This window comes from Scyliorhinus torazame, chromosome 7 (genome assembly GCF_047496885.1).
Source record: "Scyliorhinus torazame isolate Kashiwa2021f chromosome 7, sScyTor2.1, whole genome shotgun sequence".
NCBI classification, from domain to species: Eukaryota; Metazoa; Chordata; class Chondrichthyes; order Carcharhiniformes; family Scyliorhinidae; genus Scyliorhinus; species Scyliorhinus torazame.
The window spans coordinates 301,369,999-301,387,701 of NC_092713.1; the positions used below are offsets into that span (position 1 = coordinate 301,369,999).

Genomic DNA, 17,703 nt, shown 5'->3' on the forward strand with positions numbered 1-17,703 from the left:
TGGCAGATGGAATATAATGTAGGAAAATGTGAAGTTATGCTCCTTGTAGAAAGAATAAAAGAGCCGAATATTTAAATGGAGAAAAATTGCAGAAAGCTGCAGCACAGAGGGATGTGGAGTCCTCGTCCATAGTTAGGTCAGTTCAGCAGGTAACAGGGAAGGAAAATGGAATGTTGGCCGTTATTTCAATGGGAATAGAGTATAACAATCAGGAAGTCCTGCTAAAACTGTACAAGGCACTAGTTAGACCACACTGGGAATACTGTGAACATATTGGTCCCCTTATCCAAGGAAAGATGTACTAACATTGGAGGCACTCTAGAGAAGGTTCAGTAGGTTGATCCCAGGTATGGAGGGATTTTCTTATGAGAGAGGTTTTGGAGGTTGGACCTGTACTCATTGGAGTTCAGAAAAAATGAGGGGCAACCTTATTGGAGACATATAGGATTCTCCGGGGCTTGACGGGATCGATGCAGAGTGGTTGTTTCCCCTTGTGGGAAAGTCCAGGACCGGAGGAAGAATTTATTTTCTGAGGGATAGTGAATTCTGTGGAATTCTTTATTGCAGAGGGCTGTAGAGGCTGGGTCATCAAGTATGTTCAAGGCCGAGAGGGACAGATGTTTCATCAGTAAGGGAACAAAGGGTTATTGGGATGATGCAGGAAAACAGAGTTGACGATCGTCACATCAGATCAGTCCATGATCTCATCGAGTCTGTCCTGTCATTCAATGGAGCAAATGGCTTATTTCTGCTCCTATGTCTTATGGTATTATAGACAACCAGGGGTTCACACACCCAATTGTGACCCAGTGCCCCTTGCCAGAGGGCAAAGCATAGACAAAACCAAGCTTGATTGCAATACCCACAGTTAAATAAACTTCCAACACAAAATCAGACTGTCATAAACAAAGGTCATATATGGATATTCTCAGCAAACTGAAACCATGCATCAAAGCATTCAGGATGTGAGGGAGAATTAGATCAAGTACTGACAGAAGTCCCCGCCGTCCCCAGTCCCGTCCAAATAATTACCTGAATTTGTTCATTAGCATTATCCAAATAACCGTGCAGCACTTTATTCTCTTCACGCAACTCCTCGGTTAGAGCTGGTTAATAAAAAACAAAAAGATCTTTCTAGTGGAAATAGGAAGAAACCATATGACAATTGTGGCATTCACCCATTTATAACCCAGTTTCAGAATGGAGATAAACATTATGCTCATGAGAAAGTGGTTAAAACCCCACAATTTTACCAATATTTTCAGGTAGAAATAAGACTAACTTTCCAGGAAGATGGTAGAACAGAAGTAGTGAAAGAAAGCAAACAGTATGAACTCAAATCGTAACGCTAGCAAAAATTTCAACACGTCTGTACCAAAGTCTTTTTAAAAATAACAGTCATATATAATGCAAAATTGCATCAAACATCCAGGCTCAAAACTGTGAAAGTTGTCAATTTCTGTGGTATCCCAACTTCTGACCAAATAATTCTGACTTTGTTTCTTTGATGTTATGCTTTTAAACACAGATTTTTTTTTCTAGCTGCCTGTGGGACTAGAGAACCACCCTAAATAAAGAACATAATCTGGACTTGAACCAGAGCATAGAACAGTCTGTAATCAGCCATTCAAAACTTCTTCAACTATGGTCTACATAGCTAGACAATTCTGCTTTTGTTGATCTACTAGCATGTTACTCGGCTAATAATATCAAACCATTTTCCGAAAATATTTCACTTGTCTGCACGTGTACATTTCATAGGTCAAACTATTCATTACGGCAAGTTAACTGCACAGAAACAAAGTAAAATTCTTAGCTAACAGTGCATAAGGATGCTTGAATGAGTATTACCTTGAAATTTGTCCATTTCTACTTCCAGGCTCTCATTGTGGGCTTTAGTATCCTGGTGCATTTCCTCTGTTGGGAGAAGGACATGATGAGTATCTTGGAGCCCTAACTGCTAAAAAGAATTAAATGCATGCACACCGCAAGAGACTATTACGTCAAAAACATGGCAAGGGTTTTGTGATCTTAAGGAATAACCTACCAAATTTAGCAAACTATTTCACTTTAAACAGTTTCCGAATGGGAACTTACCCAGCGATCCATTTCTTTCGTGCAATGCAGCCACTGTAGCTTTGGAAGCTTCCAGGTCAGCTAGCAGAAGCTTCACTTGACCTTCCAAACTAATCTGAAGATAGCTGATCTCCTGTAACACAGGATTTAAACAGACATAAAGAAAAAAGGTAACATTCATAGGGAATACTGAAGTGTAGCCACCAGCTACATCCAATATTTAAACAGGAGAGGCACAGCATGCAAAAAAAAAAAAGTGTACTGGAGGTGAGTGATGTGCCTACACTGCAAATGAAAACAGGAATAAACCTGGCATTGTGCACCACCACTCAAATGCACCCCAAATTGTGCCAAATTTATAAAGGATGAAAAATGCCCACATTTTCTACCTTGTTCAACAAGTCTACATGAGTAAATAAGTGCCAGGCAATGACCATCTCCAATAAGAGAGAATCTAACCTTCACTCCATGACATTCAATGGCATTACCATCACAAAATCTCCCATTATCAACATCCTGGGGGTTGCCGTGGACCAGAAACACAGCTGGATCAGCCATGGTGGCTGCAATAGCAGGTCAGAGGCTGGAAATTCAGTAGCAAGTAACTCACCTCCTGACTCCCAAAAACCTTTATATAATTACGATTGTTTAATCACACTCCCTAAAAGGCTGACCTTTTGACTGTTTTAATAATTATTCTAAACGTGTCCAAATTTCTGGCTCTAAATCACAGGATAATATTTCAAACCTACTATTGCAGTCACACAATAAGACAATGGCATGCCATTAATTCATGCAGCAAAACAAGATATTACAGGCAGCATGATGGAGGGAAATAGAAAATAATCCAATAGACAATGAAAGCATGGGGAGAAGAATTCTGGAACTGAAGGTTAATATAAAATACGTTGTCTGAAGACTTTACAGATGATCTTTAAGGTTAAGTGAAATAAATGCTCCATAATTTAAACAGTGAAGTTAGCATTATATATCTAGAAGTTCATACCTTCAGGATTTCTTTCTCCTGGGAAATTGGAAAATAAGATTTACAAAGAAAAAATTACAACATTGGCATAGTTTGCAAGGATTCAGTGCATTATTATGTCCTGAGAGTGGGAGAAAGGGGGGGGGGGTGGAAGAGGAGAAAGGATCACTACTCGAGAGCCTCAGTTCGTTTAAATCAGGAGTAGCAATCCATATAGTCCAGGAAAGATTCAGGCTTGATCTCCTCTGTTCAGATTTAGCAGGTGGGAATGGATGCTGAAATTGTTAGCCCTTTTCTCATTCTAACCTTTTTTCTTATGCTGTGAAATGTTAAGAGCTGGCAAAATGTGAAGCCATCCACTTTCAAAAGGAAAAATAGGAAAGTATTTTCTTTTAAATGGAGAGAGATTAAAAATGTCATTCAGGAGAGACCTGTTAATTCACAGAAAGTGAACAGAAAGGTACAGGAAGCAATTCTGAAAGGAAAGGGCACGTAAACCTGTATTATAAAGTAATTACTGCATAAGGGCAAAAGGATGTTGGCAAGACCACAGCTGGAGTTTTGGTCTCCTTGCCTGATGGAGGAGATGGTTACCTTCAATGGAGGGCAACACTGGTTCAGTTAAATGATTCTGGGATGAGGATATTGTGCTTTGGAGACAGTTTGAGTAGATCAGGCCTAAATGTACTGGAGTTTAGACAGAGATGATGATCTCACTGAAACATGAAGTGCTTAACAGGTTTGGCAGGACAGCTGCTTCCCCGAGTGGGCATTCTAGAATGAGGTGGGTCACGGTCTCAGAATAAGAGTTAAAAAGGCAGTTAGGACAGAGAGGAAGACAGAGGCAGCACGGTGGCACAGCAGTTTGCACTGCTGCTTCACAGCACTGCGGATCCGAGGTCACTACGCGTGTGGAGTTTGCACATTCTCCCAGTGTCTGCACGGATCTCACCCCCACAACCCAAACATGTGCAGGGTAGGTGAATTGGCCACGCAAAATTGCCCCTTAATTGGTAAAAAAAAAGAATTGGGTACTCTAGGTGAAATGTATTCACTCAAAACGCTGTGAATGTTTAAAATCATCTAACCCAGAAAGCTGTGTAAGATTAGTCATGGAGTATGTCCAAGGCAAAGATTGATGGAACTTAGGAATTAAGGGAGAATTCAGCAAATACTGCTGAAAGGTGTGGTGAGCGGGAAGGTCAGACACGACTCGATTGAATGGTGGAGCAGGCTTGGGTCGACTAGTCTACTCCTGCTCCTATTTCTTTTGTTCTTATGAACAGAGATTTCAGGTTCCTGTACAGAAATCACGAAAAACTAGCAGACAGGTACTAAAATAATTTAAAATTCTAATGGGACGTCACTATCTCAAGTCACTTGAAAACAAAGGGGTGGGTGTTCACACAGAAAAAGAACTGTTACAGTGCAGGAGACCATTTGGCCCATCATGCTCACACTGGCTCTCTGAACAAGTAATTCAGTGCACTCTCCCACCTGCTCCTTTTTGAATGATTCAGTTGAACCTGCCTCCGGCACATACTCAGGAAGTGCATTCCAAACCCTACCCATTCGCTGCTTAAAAACATTTTTCAGGTCACTTTTGCTTCTTTTACCAATTATAAAATTATATAAAGCTCTGGTTAAACTGCATCTGAAGTAACTTGCATGTATTGCATCAAATTCCATGCATTTTATAAAGTAGTAAAAGTTGTGACTTGCTGCCAGGTCATTTATACTGGAAAGCGTTGGGCAACTGCACTTTGAACAGCGGCTGCAGAGACTCAGACAGAAATCTGAGGAACAGGAAGCAGCCAATTAGCACCTTCAGCCTTTTCTGCCATTCAATACCATGGCCGATCTGTATCTCAACCTTGGCTCCAAACCTTCAACAACCTTCCCTAACACAAATCCGCTCACTTAGTGTTTACATATTCAGATAATTCCAGACTGTCACCGTGAAGAAATACTTGCCGACATCACCCCTCCAAAGCAATTAGCCAAGCTTCAATACCTTGTCCTTAGCGTCAGTCTTATTCTTCACTTCAATCAACTCCAAGCATAGGGCATTAATCTTCTTCTTGGTACCATTGTCAGAAAACTGAAGGAAACAAACAGCAAATATTACACAGGGGGCAGCAATGCACTTTTGTTCTTTAGAATTGATTAACAATTAAAAGTGATATCTTATTCGAACAGTTGAGATGCCACATTATTTAATACCATTCTGCACCAAACACTAAATTCAGTAGCTACTCATACTTGACATTTAGTCATTGACCTGAAACATTACCGCTCGCTTTCTTCAACAATGCAGAGCATTTCCAGCACTTCTGTCTTATCAACATTGGCATTTACAGAAGATCAAATGTTGAATGAGCACCACTCAATTTGTTCCAACAAGTAGTTAGCCCAGGGACCTCTGGTGGCAGCCATGGAGTGAGCTGTCGCACATTTGAGGGCTCCTGCTCAAGGTGCTATTTTATGATCTTTTCCCTGCCCGAAAGGCAAAGTTTTTGATGGCAAGTGCAGGAGTGCCTGTAGGTGTTACTCCTCTGGTTTGGCTGGTGGATGGATCCACGAACAAGAAACGGGACAAGAGGGGGCTGCACAGTGGTTAGCACTGCTGCCTCACAGCAGCGAGGACCCGGGTTGGATCCCACCCCAGGGTTAGTGTCCGTGTGGAGTTTGCATATTCTCCCCGTGTCTGCGTGGGTCTCAAACCCACAACCCAAATATGTGCAGGGTAGGTGGATTAGCCACACTAAATTGCCCCATAATTGGAAGAGAGAGAATTGGGTACTTTAAATTAAAAAAACACAAAGAAAAATAGGAATGGTGTGAGAAGAGCTGCTGAAACAGGAGAGTCTCCGTGGTGAGCCACAGGATAAGATGGCAGAGGGCAAGGAGGCTGTTCTGCCCACCCAGTGGTCAATGGAGCAGCGAGTGGAGTTTTAGAACACAAACTTCAGCAAACAGAGGAAGGAGATTCTAAAGGACCTGACCAAAGTGGTGGAACCGATTAAATCAGGGATCGAGAGTGTGGAAGAGGCTGAAGGTCCAGGTGATCCAGAAAGTGGAGGAAGCGATGGGGGAGCACGAGGAGCAGTTGACCTCGTTGGTGGCCGATGTGGGGGTGATGCAGGAGATCCAAAAGAGGCTGAAGGATCTGGAGAATTGCTCCAGACGACAAAATGTGAGGAGCGTGGAGATGCCCAAAGACATAGAAGGTGCCCAAAGACATAGATGGTGCGGAGGCTGGCACCTACGTGGCCAAAATGTTGGGAGAATTTGATGGGGGAGGGGCCTTTGCCCAAGCACACAGGGCGTTGATAAGGTCGCAGCAGGTGAGCCGCCAAGGGCGATGATGGTGCGGTTGCACCGCTTTCTGGATAAGTGAAGATCCTCCGATGGCAAAGCAGATGAGGTGCTCCTGGGAAGGGAACGAGCTGCGGGTGCACCAGGACTTGGATGCAGAACTGGCGAAGAGGAGGGCCGGGTTTAACTGGGTCAATGCTGCTCTCAAGGGCTGAAGTTTGGAGTGCTGTACCCGGCCGGGCTCTGGGTGATTTTCCAGAAGCGCGAGTACGATTGGCACGCCAGCAGAGGCGATGGAGGTCATGAGGGATAGTGGACTGGGAGGAGGGCGAGACCATTATGGAGAGTTTGTGCTGGTGGGTTTTCTCAAAAATCTTTCCCGTTGAAGTGTTTCCTATGTTTTGATGGGAGCGTTTCTGGTGAGCAGGTTGGTCATGGGGGAACATAGAGGACGAGTGCCTCTTTTGCTGCTCTTTCGGGGTATATGGACGGGTAGGAAGGTTGGAGGCCTTGGGCAGGGCCACTATACTAGCTGGGTGAGCTAGGCAACGGGAGTGCGCAGTGAGAGGTAGGCGCAGGGGAGGGGGATGGGGTTGATGGTTTGTTTAAGAGTGGGGGGGGGGAGAAGAAAAGAGGTTGCTGACAAGGGTGCCGTGGATGTGGCGCAGTTGGAAAAGGAACAATTACGTTGGACATCCACGGGTGGGTCTGGAGGGTCTCCACAAAAAGGGGCATGGCTGATCAGCAACGGAGGGGGCAAGGAGCCCCCCAACCAGGCTGGACGAGGATCGAAGCAGTGTGGATTGTATTGCCCGATATAGTTATTGAACGAAGATGCCAAGTTGTTGGCAAAGGTGCTGGCTTCGCGAATCCAGGACTGTGTCCTGGGGGTGATAGGTGAGGATCAAACAGGTTTCGTAAAAGGGAGGCAGTTGTCGGCAAATGTGAGGAGGCTACTCCAAGTAATTAAGGTGCCTTCGGAGGAGCAGGAGGTGGAGGCAATGGACGCAGAGGTGTTTGACTGGGTGGAGTGGGAATATCTGTGGGCGGTGCTGGAGTGGTTTAGGTTTGGGCATGGATTCATGGACTGGATCCGGTTGCAGTACAAGGCACCGGTCACAGAGGAAAGGGGTGGGCAGGGAAGCCCGCTAATCACGTCCACATGTTTTGGGCATGTCCAAAGCTGAAGGGATTCTGGCAGGGGTTTGCGGATGTAATGTCGGAGGTGCTGGGGGTGAATGTGGTCCCGAGTCCAGAGGTAGCAATATTTGGAGTGTCAGATGACCCAGGTGGTGAGAGGGGCCGATGTCTTGGCCTTTGCCTCCCCAATAGCCCGGAGACAGATGGTGCTTGGATGGAGGGACTCGGAGCTGCTGAAAGCAGGGGTGTGGGTAAGCAACCTGCCGGAATTCCCGAGGGTCAAGTTCGTCCTGAGAGGCCCGGTTGATGGGTTTGCTCGGAGGTGCAAGCAGTTCATGGACTTATTTAAGGAGGTTTGAGGAGTAAGGGGGTTAAAATGGGGAAAGCAGGATGGGAGAAGGGGCAATAGTGGGGAAGCGGGCATGTTGGTTATTTATAATCTTGTATTATTTTTTGTTTGCTTCTATGAAAATGCATTGAATAAAATATATTTTAAAGAAAAGATCAGTTGGTCCATCCATTAAAAAAAAAAATCATTACCCCAAATTACAAAATCAAACTAGACTGATCTGAAACACCTCTCCACTATCATTCCATTCTTATTTAATTGTAATGAGTGTTGGTTTGGATTTGATTTATTATTGACACATGTATTAGTATTCAGTGAAAAGTATTGTTTCTTGCATGCTATACATACAACACATACCGAACATAGGGAAGGAAGGAGAGACTGCAGAATATAATGTTGCAGTCATAGCTAGGGTTCAGAGAAAAGATCAACTTAATAAGAGGAAGGTCCACTCAAAAGTCTGATGGCAGTAGGGAAGAAGCTGTCTTGAGTCGGTTGGTACGTGACCACAAACTTTTGTATCTTTTTCCTGACGGAAGAAGGTGGAAGAGTGTATGTCCGGGGTGCGTAGAGTCCATTATTATGCTGGCTACCTTTCCGAGGCAGTGGGAATTTTCGACAGAGGCAATAGATGGAAGGCTGGTTTGCGCGATGGACTGGGCTACATTCACAACCTTTTGTAGTTTCCTGCGGTCTTGAGCAGAGCAGGATCCATACCAAGCGGTGCTACATCCAGAAAGAATGCTTTCTATGGTGCATCTGTAAACGTTAGCGAGAGTCATAGCTGACATGCCAAATTGTCGGTGGTGGGCTTGCTTAACTATAGTGTCGGCATATTTGGGGGGGGGGGGGGGGGGAAGAGGAGGAGGAGAGAGAGAGTGACCTAAAACCATGAAGCTCTCGACCCTTTCTACTTTGTTCCATTGATGTAGACAGGGGCATGTTCTCCACTACGCTTCCTGAAGTCGATGACAATCTCCTTTGTTTTGTTGACATTGAGGGAGAGATTATTTTCGTCGCACCAGTTCACCAGATTCTCCATCTCATTCCTGTACTCCGTCTCGTCTTTGCTTGTGACCCAACCCACTACGGTGGTATCATCAGCAAATTTGAAAATCGAGTTGGAGGGGAATTTGGCCACACAGTCATAGGTGTATAGTAGGAGGCGGAGGACACAGCCTTGTGGGATACCAGTGTTGAGTATGATTGTGAAGGAGGTGTTGTCGCCTATTCATTGGTTTATTGTCCCGTGTACCAGGTTACAGTGAAAAGCATTGTTCTACATGCAGCTCAAACAGATCATTCCATACATGAAAAGAAAATACATAACAGGGCAAACATAAAATACACAATGTAAATACATAGACACAGGCATCGGGTGAAGCATTAAGAGAATATTACAGTTGTAGGAAATGTAAGAAGAGGATCTGTGTGAGAGAGCTCGCAGAGTCGCCACGCTCCAGCGCCATCTATGGGTGATCTGCATTTTGCAATGGAGTGGCTTTTCTTTCTGCTTCCATACCTTTACCTCTGGTGGTCTCCCCATCTGCAAGTTACTCCTCAGCAACATCTGAAGGCACAGAATTAGTTTTCCCATGATGACATACAGCTCTACCTCACCACCACCCCTCAGCTCCCAACTGTTGCTAATTTATCAGATTGTTTACTGGACACCAGCCATTGTTTTCGATCACGACTCCAAACTCTTTTCCCGAGGTAACAACTCCATCCCTCTTCCTGGCAAGTTTGAAATTAGCTGTCTGTTTCAATCTCGGTGTTGTTACGGGTGATCCCAAGATGAGCTGCCAACCCCATCTTCATGCCATCAGGAAAAACCTCCCAATTCCACCTCAATAGCATCTCTGTTCCAACCTGAACTCTCAGATACGAGAGCTTCTCCAATTCTGGACTCTTGAGTATTCCCAATTACAGCTGCTCACCATCACCATGTGCATTCCCAATTACAGCTGCTCACCATCACCATGTGCATTCCCAATTACAGCTGCTCACCATCACCATGTGCATTCCCAATTACAGCTGCTCACCATCACCATGTGCATTCCCAATTACAGCTGCTCACCATCACCATGTGCATTCCCAATTACAGCTGCTCACCATCACCATGTGCATTCCCAATTACAGCTGCTCACCATCACCATGTGCATTCCCAATTACAGCTGCTCACCATCACCATGTGCATTCCCAATTACAGCTGCTCACCATCACCATGTGCATTCCCAATTACAGCTGCTCACCATCACCATGAGCATTCCCAATTACAGCTGCTCACCATCACCATGAGCATTCCCAATTACAGCTGCTCACCATCGCCATGTGCATTCCCAATTACAGCTGCTCACCATCACCATGTGCATTCCCAATTACAACTGCTCACCATCACCATGTGCATTCCGAATTACAGCTGGTCACCATCACCATGTGCATTCCCAATTACAGCTGCTCACCATCACCATGTGCATTCCCAATTACAGCTGCTCACCATCACCATGTGCATTCCCAATTACAGCTGCTCACCATCACCATGTGCATTCCCAATTACAACTGCTCACCATCACCATGTGCATTCCCAATTACAGCTGCTCACCATCACCATGTGCATTCCCAATTACAACTGCTCACCATCACCATGTGCATTCCCAATTACAGCTGCTCACCATCACCATGTGCATTCCCAATTACAGCTGCTCACCATCGCCATGTGCATTCCCAATTACAGCTGCTCACCATCACCATGTTCATTCCCAATTACAGCTGCTCACCATCACCATGTTCATTCCCAATTACAGCTGCTCACCATCACCATGTGCATTCCCAATTACAGCTGCTCACCATCACCATGTGCATTCCCAATTACAGCTGCTCACCATCACCATGTGCATTCCCAATTACAGCTGCTCACCATCACCATGTGCATTCCCAATTACAGCTGCTCACCATCGCCATGTGCATTCCCAATTACAGCTGCTCACCATCACCATGTGCATTCCCAATTACAGCTGCTCACCATCATGTGCATTCCCAATTACAGCTGCTCACCATCACCATGTGCATTCCCAATTACAGCTGCTCACCATCACCATGTTCATTCCCAATTACAGCTGCTCACAATCACCATGTGCATTCCCAATTACAGCTGCTCACCATCACCATGTGCATTCCCAATTACAACTGCTCACCATCACCATGTGCATTCCCAATTACAGCTGCTCACCATCACCATGTGCATTCCCAATTACAGCTGCTCACCATCGCCATGTGCGTTCCGAATTACAGCTGCTCACCATCACCATGTGCATTCCGAATTACAGCTGCTCACCATCATGTGCATTCCCAATTACAGCTGCTCACCATCACCATGTGCATTCCCAATTACAGCTGCTCACCATCACCATGTGCATTCCCAATTACAGCTGCTCACCATCACCATGTGCATTCCCAATTACAGCCGCTCACCATCACCAGACATGCCTTCAAATGACCAGACCCCAAGCTCGAATTCCCTGCCTACAGCACCTATTTCCTCCTTCAACACATTTGTTAAGATTTACCTCCTTGTCCAAGATTTTGTTCATCTGACCTAATGTATTCTAAGGTGATTTGATTTTGTACCTTGTTTGCTAATCCTCCTGTCAAGCGCCTTGGGATGTTTCTCTACATTAAAAATACAAAGTTGCTATCTTCTTGACTACCTACATGCAGTTAGAGGAGCTTGTCAACTCCACTCTGTACAATTCTGCATTGGCCTTCTTACCCTCTTCCACTGGAAGACCTCAAAACAGTCTATCATGTTCTTTTGTTGCAAGTATGGAACAATAAACAGAGTTTCATGCATGCCAACTGGGGAAGAACAAAAGGCAGGGACAGTACCAAGTCTCAAGTTGCCATTGCGGCAGTAGTCAGTAAAAGATTCGGAATTAGAGGTTAAATATAGAGTAATATTTTCTAGCTGCACCGATGGGCAACTAAGGGTGTCAAAAATTGTCATACTTCCAAATCTGTAATGAAGCACCAATATATATCTTATCTCAGCCGCACCAGCAACAAAACTGGAAAGATACCCACAGGAGAATCAGTGGAAAGAAAATGTAATGCTACAGTATCAAATGTTGCAATAAAATCAGTGCAAAATTCAAACTAGCCAGGAGAGAGAGAGAAAGAGATTGTAGGGTACAGCCATGGTTAACCAATACCTTTGATTTGAGCAACTCATTGGCTTTGTGTAGATCAGCAAGTTGTCTTTCCAGGGAAGCAACGGTGGATGTCAGGGATGTTTTCTCTCTCACAGCTGCAGTTAACTTACTTTCAACCTTCCTCACCTCCTCTTCTAGGGCCTGCAGTTTTTTGTCTTGTTCCCCTCGCTGTTGCAGGAGGCAACGGATCTACAATTGTATATTTGTTTGTATAAACATTTTACTATCTTAAAAAGTGCGTTGCATAACGAACATTGCAAAATTAAAAGTCACTATAGATGAAAAATAAAATAGGACATCGCTGTTATTTCACAAAATATTTTCCTTTATTTATTGACCAAAGCTTGACAATGATCGAACAACAAAAGGAGCCACTGTTAAATACAGGAACTCAGGGTATTTAGTATACATGGCACGAAAATCTAATTTCTTCTAATAATGCAGAGTTAAGCTATGTCCCAAACAGGGCAAGACAACCAGAGTTTTTACTTCTGACTTCCCCCAACTGGAACACAGGTGTCCAAGTATGCTGCTGAAAGGGACGGAAGCAGATAAAAGCTATTTCACACTGCATTTGACAACAGCTAACAAAGCAGCTGCTTATTCTAGTTCAGAATGCATTGGAAATGCCTGTCAGGCTTTTCTCCAACATGAAAGCATCTAACCATCTCCCCCTTGAAATCCAACAGCATTATCATCACTGAATTTCCCACCAGCCTGTGGGTGTTACCATTGACCAGAAACAAACTGGACCAGCAATATGGTCACAAGAGCAGGGCATCGGCTAGGAATTTTGCAGCGAGTAACAATCAATAACTCTCCAAAAACAGTTCTCCAGAAGCCTGAAGTGTGATGGAATACATTTATGGGGTTGGTGGGCTGCAGAGTTGAGGTCACAATCAGATCAGCCATGATCTGGCAGAGCAGGACAAGGAGCTGAATGCCTATTCCCGCTCCTAATTATGTATATTCGATGAGTGCAGCTCCAACACTACTCAATGTCTTGACACCGTCCAGGACAAAGCAACCTGATTGAGCCCCCACATGCACCACCTTAAACATTCATTCCCTTCACCAGGAGCAGTGTGTACCATGGACAAGAGGCACTGCAAAACTCACCAAGATTCCTTCAATAACACCTTCCAACTCTTACTATCCAAACAAGGGCAGCAGATACATGGGAACAACACTTGTAACTTCACCCCCAAGTCACACCAGTGGCCGACATGAAGTTATAGTACCATTCCTTCACTGGTTCCTGGGTCAAAGATCAGTGCCTACCAGCACTGTGGATGTACCAACACCACATTGACTGTCCATGGTAGATATGGGACGGTAATAAATGCTCCCGCTCAAGTCTCTCCACTATGGCAAGGTACCTTGGAATTCTCATGTGGAATATCGTGATCAGTTTTGGGTCCCATAGCTGTGATGCTGGGGGCCTCCGGAAGAGACCGCGATAGATCACGCACCTCGACACTTCTGATTGTTGCAAATGCTTCAGCCTCATCTTTTTGCATGTGCTGGGCTTCCCCATTTTGGGGGGGAAATTTAGAGTACCCAATTCATTTTTTCCAATTAAGGAGCAAATTATCAAGGCCAATCCACCTAGCCTGCACATTTTTGGGTTGTGGGGACGAAACCCACGCAAACACGGGAAGAATGTGCAAACTCCACACGGACAGTGACCCAGAGCCTGCATCGAACCTGGGACCTCAGCGCCGTGAGGCAGCAGGGCTAACCCACTGCGCCACCGTGCTGCCTGGCTTCCCCATTATTGAGGATGGGAATATTTGTGGAGCCTCCTCCTCCAGTGATTGTTGAATTGGAGACCACCATTCACAACTAGATGTTGCAGGCCTGCAAATTAGATCTGATCCATCCCCTTTGGTTGTTTCCTTCTAGTCTAGCAGCTATGTCCTTTAGGACTTGACCAGCTCAGTCTGTGGTGGTGCTAGCGAGCGATCACAAATCATCCAGAGAGCAAAAACTGTTCCTGGTGACTGTCAAGCCCTCCAACTCACCACTAATTGGTCGAAACATCCTCCATCTCCTTACCCTTGCTTTTTCCCCCTATTCCGTTATCCCATCTGGATCCTTTCATCCTCCAACTCCTTGACTTGAAACATGGCACTTGGTCTCAACTCCCATGTGCAACGCAACATTTCTTTTTTGTAAAACGTGAACAGATATGAATGTTGCTTGTTTAGCATTACAGTATGTGTTAACTATGGGGATCTCAAGCAATTCCTGTATTTTCTGATGTTTTAAATTGCAAATGATTTACTACTACCCTACTTCTGAGCATTACATTTTACAGTACAAGCAAAAATAACCCTGGTGTTATTTTCTAAATGTTAGTAAAAATCCACTTGCCTCTTGTTCCAACATTTTCTGCTTCCGAAGCTCCAACGCCAAGGTTGCATCCTTCTGTGCATTGGTCTAAAAATAATTCACAGAAAAGCAGTACTTCATTAAAATTAACAGAATGCTTGCATTTAAAAATAACCACCTGCATTTAAAAATAACCATTGACAAGCATGTCTACAGAAAAAGTGCTCAGTCATTATCATGCAGCCTTGAACTTGTAACTGAATTGTGGCAAATCACACTTGCTAGGACTCGAATATCAGAATTTCCTTTCAGTAAAGAACAGGGGGTCTCAGATCAGCCAAAGCAAGCATTGTTCTACGTAAATTGATCATTCGCTCAGACAAGTTTCAAATATTTGAAACATAAAAGATACAGGACTCCGGAGGAGTAGGCTAACAATCTCAGTCTGGGATAGTTCTCACATGGAGAAAGCACAGGTATAGATACAATTTGTTTCTTCTAGGCTATAACCGTCACAGTTCCATATTGTTAAATCTTTGGCTTTCAATCATCATCTCTGGTAACTCAGTGGTAACTAAATTGTAACTGTTGGTAAATGTTCACTTGCCTCTTGTTATATATCGGTGCTGAATGAATTAACTCATTGATAAAAAAACAGGAGGAAGAGGATGAGAACTCATTTTTCTTTCCCAATTAAGGGGTAATTTAGCGCGGCCAATCCACCTACCCTGCACATTTTTGGGATTAAACAGCATCACATAATTAGGTTTAGGACATATAACCATCCACCAATATCATGGCTGAACTTTTACATCTTTTGTAACACTTAATTTCAGGGCTAATGTGAACAGCTTTTCTGGCCAGGAATGACAGGGACTAACTTTTTCAGCACCAACATTCATGGTCAAAGGGCACAAAATACAGACACTGCCCTACACGGAGGAAGTTATCAGTCAGACCAATGAACACCTAACCACAGATGCAAGCAGTTTCACAGGCCAAAATTCATCAGGACAGCAGAAATGGAGTCATTGATCATGCAAGTCCCATAATAATGATAGCACTTCAATATCTGCTTATAAGCCAGGTGGTCAACAGGAAGAGAGACCATGAATCATTTAAAATATATGCTTGTCTTATCTACAAGTGTCAAACAAGTGTCAAACAAAACCAGAGGAAAAAATCTACTAGATCCAGAATCAACAGGCTTTGTATTAATATAAAATACACTTTGAAGTTATTCATCGTGTTACTAACTGTGTCAAAGTTGAGATTCTTCCGTGAACTTGCTGGCGATATCAGACCTTTCTCAGTTTCAACTGTCACCTGGTTTCCTGGCTCTGGAAGCAATGAGAAAGTTACTGAAGAAACATTTTAAGCATAAAGCTTCCACAGGATCAACAGGTTTTAGAAACACAAGAGAATGGTGAATTTATTTTGTAGTCTAAACCTTGAAGGATTTATCATTCAAGGCATACCCATCCTACCGTTCTCAGCTGCCCACAACAGCCTGATGAATAGACAGGACTCAAGTCAACTCTCATCTGTCCAACATAAGCTCACATCGCAATCCATACTGGTCTGCAACAGAAGCACTGAGATCTAAACCCGCAAATACATATTTGATAGCCAATTGTGTGGAGTAAGCTGTAGGAAAGCAAAGGAAGCCTATCAGCAACTTACCTCGATAACCAACATTTGCTCATTTACCACGCCATGGCAATGAGTATAATCCACATTGCTGCTATGGCTTTTTCAGAAAAACTAACGCACAAGTATTAGAAAATAGAGAATCCTTACAAATACTCTACAATAATTTTAAATATAACTACAGTGTTTAAGGGTCATAGCGCCAGCTGCAAAATTAGAATCATTAAATCAACTTGGCTTTAATTGAAAAGAAAATATACAGGGGTTACTGCTGGAAGCTTTCAGTTTAAGTGATGGATGTCATTAGATGAGGCTTCCATGGCGATTTAGGCATTTGTATCAAACAAGTGCTTATTTCACTTTGTATTTACCATGTGGATGGCAGAGGCAAGGTTACATTGGTGATCCACCCCAAGTTGCCTTAACAACCAAGTGGCACACCAAGCTTACGACACAATACATGTCAACTCTTGTAGACAAGTCAGCCTACTAGATTTCCTGAAATCTGTCATAATGGGATATGAAAATTCAACCTATTATTGGACCAGTAATCATAAACACCACACTGTCCCAATATTCAAGGTAGAAGGTTTCAACCTGCCAGTGTTTACAGGTATACGTGTTCTGTTACTCCTTTATTGTGAGGAAATTGAATTCACTGACCCCCATCAGAAAAAAGTACTCCTACCTTTTGCTTTTTAAATCGATGGGCTTTTTCAAAGGATACCGGACCCCTGGAACCCTCTACCTCTTTAACATCATAATGACCTGGTGCAGGGGCACAGCCTAAAACAGGAAAGGACATACAGCAAAAAATAGGAACAAATGAGTGTTTTTGGTCCTTCAACTGTAAAAGTGATTTATAAAACAACACTATTACAGCACATGGAGATTTTGGTTTTGTAAAATAGACAGTTTCGGCTACAGCTGAAGTATTATACGCAGCACTAAAAAAACCTCTCTCCTGACCATATCACAGACATGAACTACATCCATTATTATAATAATAATAATCTTTATTGTCACAAGTCGGCTTACATTACACAACAGTCCAGAACTTAGGCCGGAAGGGTTCCCTCTAGCAGAGTGCAGTGGGCAGAGTTAGCAGCTCAAAATTGGCCATGAAGCATTGTAGGTCACCAGCAACAGAATGTTATTCAACCACAATATGCCACCAAATGACCCAGGGGTGGTACAGTGATCAGCAGTGGTGCCTCGCAGCACCAGGACCGGCTTAGATTCTGACCTCAAGTGAATGCCGTGGAGTTTGCACGTTCTCCCAGTGTCTGCATGGGTTCCTCCCACAGTCCAAAATTGTGCAGATTAGGTGGATTGGCCATGCTAAATTGTCCCGCAGTGTCCAAAGGTTAGGTGTGGGGGATTGGGCCTAGGTAGGATGCTCTATCGAGCAGGGGCCAGTGCAGACACAATGGGCAAATGGCCTCCTTCTGCACTGTTGGCCCATCAGTTGAGGAAGCAGGTGGTGGCGAGGGAGATTGGTAGAGTTAGGGATGATAAGGGTACAGTGGTGATGGATCCGGAGGGGTGAATAGGATGTTTGAGGCCCTTTATTGGAGGCTGTTGAGTCGGAGCCCCTGACCGGGGAAGAGGAGATGCGGTGATTCCTGGATGGATTAGAG

The 17,703-nt window shown here is 44.1% G+C and overlaps 1 protein-coding gene across 3 annotated transcripts in view; it reads right to left on the reverse strand.

The window, feature by feature from the left end:
* The window catches only part of hmmr (hyaluronan-mediated motility receptor (RHAMM)), a 56,297-nt gene extending 39,476 nt beyond the window's left edge, over positions 1 to 16,821 (reverse strand). For 2 of the 3 annotated variants that reach the window (XM_072512666.1, XM_072512665.1), the window contains exons 1-9: positions 16,753 to 16,821; positions 15,671 to 15,755; positions 14,456 to 14,521; positions 12,080 to 12,268; positions 5,076 to 5,162; positions 3,083 to 3,100; positions 2,098 to 2,209; positions 1,852 to 1,917; positions 1,033 to 1,106 (exon numbers count right to left, since the gene is read on the reverse strand). In XM_072512666.1, the coding sequence (XP_072368767.1) occupies positions 1,033 to 1,106; positions 1,852 to 1,917; positions 2,098 to 2,209; positions 3,083 to 3,100; positions 5,076 to 5,162; positions 12,080 to 12,268; positions 14,456 to 14,470 (561 nt within the window). In that variant the 5' untranslated portion in view covers positions 14,471 to 14,521; positions 15,671 to 15,755; positions 16,753 to 16,821. The remainder of the gene's footprint in view (positions 1 to 1,032; positions 1,107 to 1,851; positions 1,918 to 2,097; positions 2,210 to 3,082; positions 3,101 to 5,075; positions 5,163 to 12,079; positions 12,269 to 14,455; positions 14,522 to 15,670; positions 15,756 to 16,752) is intronic. The other variant, XM_072512667.1, reaches the window with a different exon arrangement.
* Between the last annotated feature and the right edge of the window lie 882 nt (positions 16,822 to 17,703).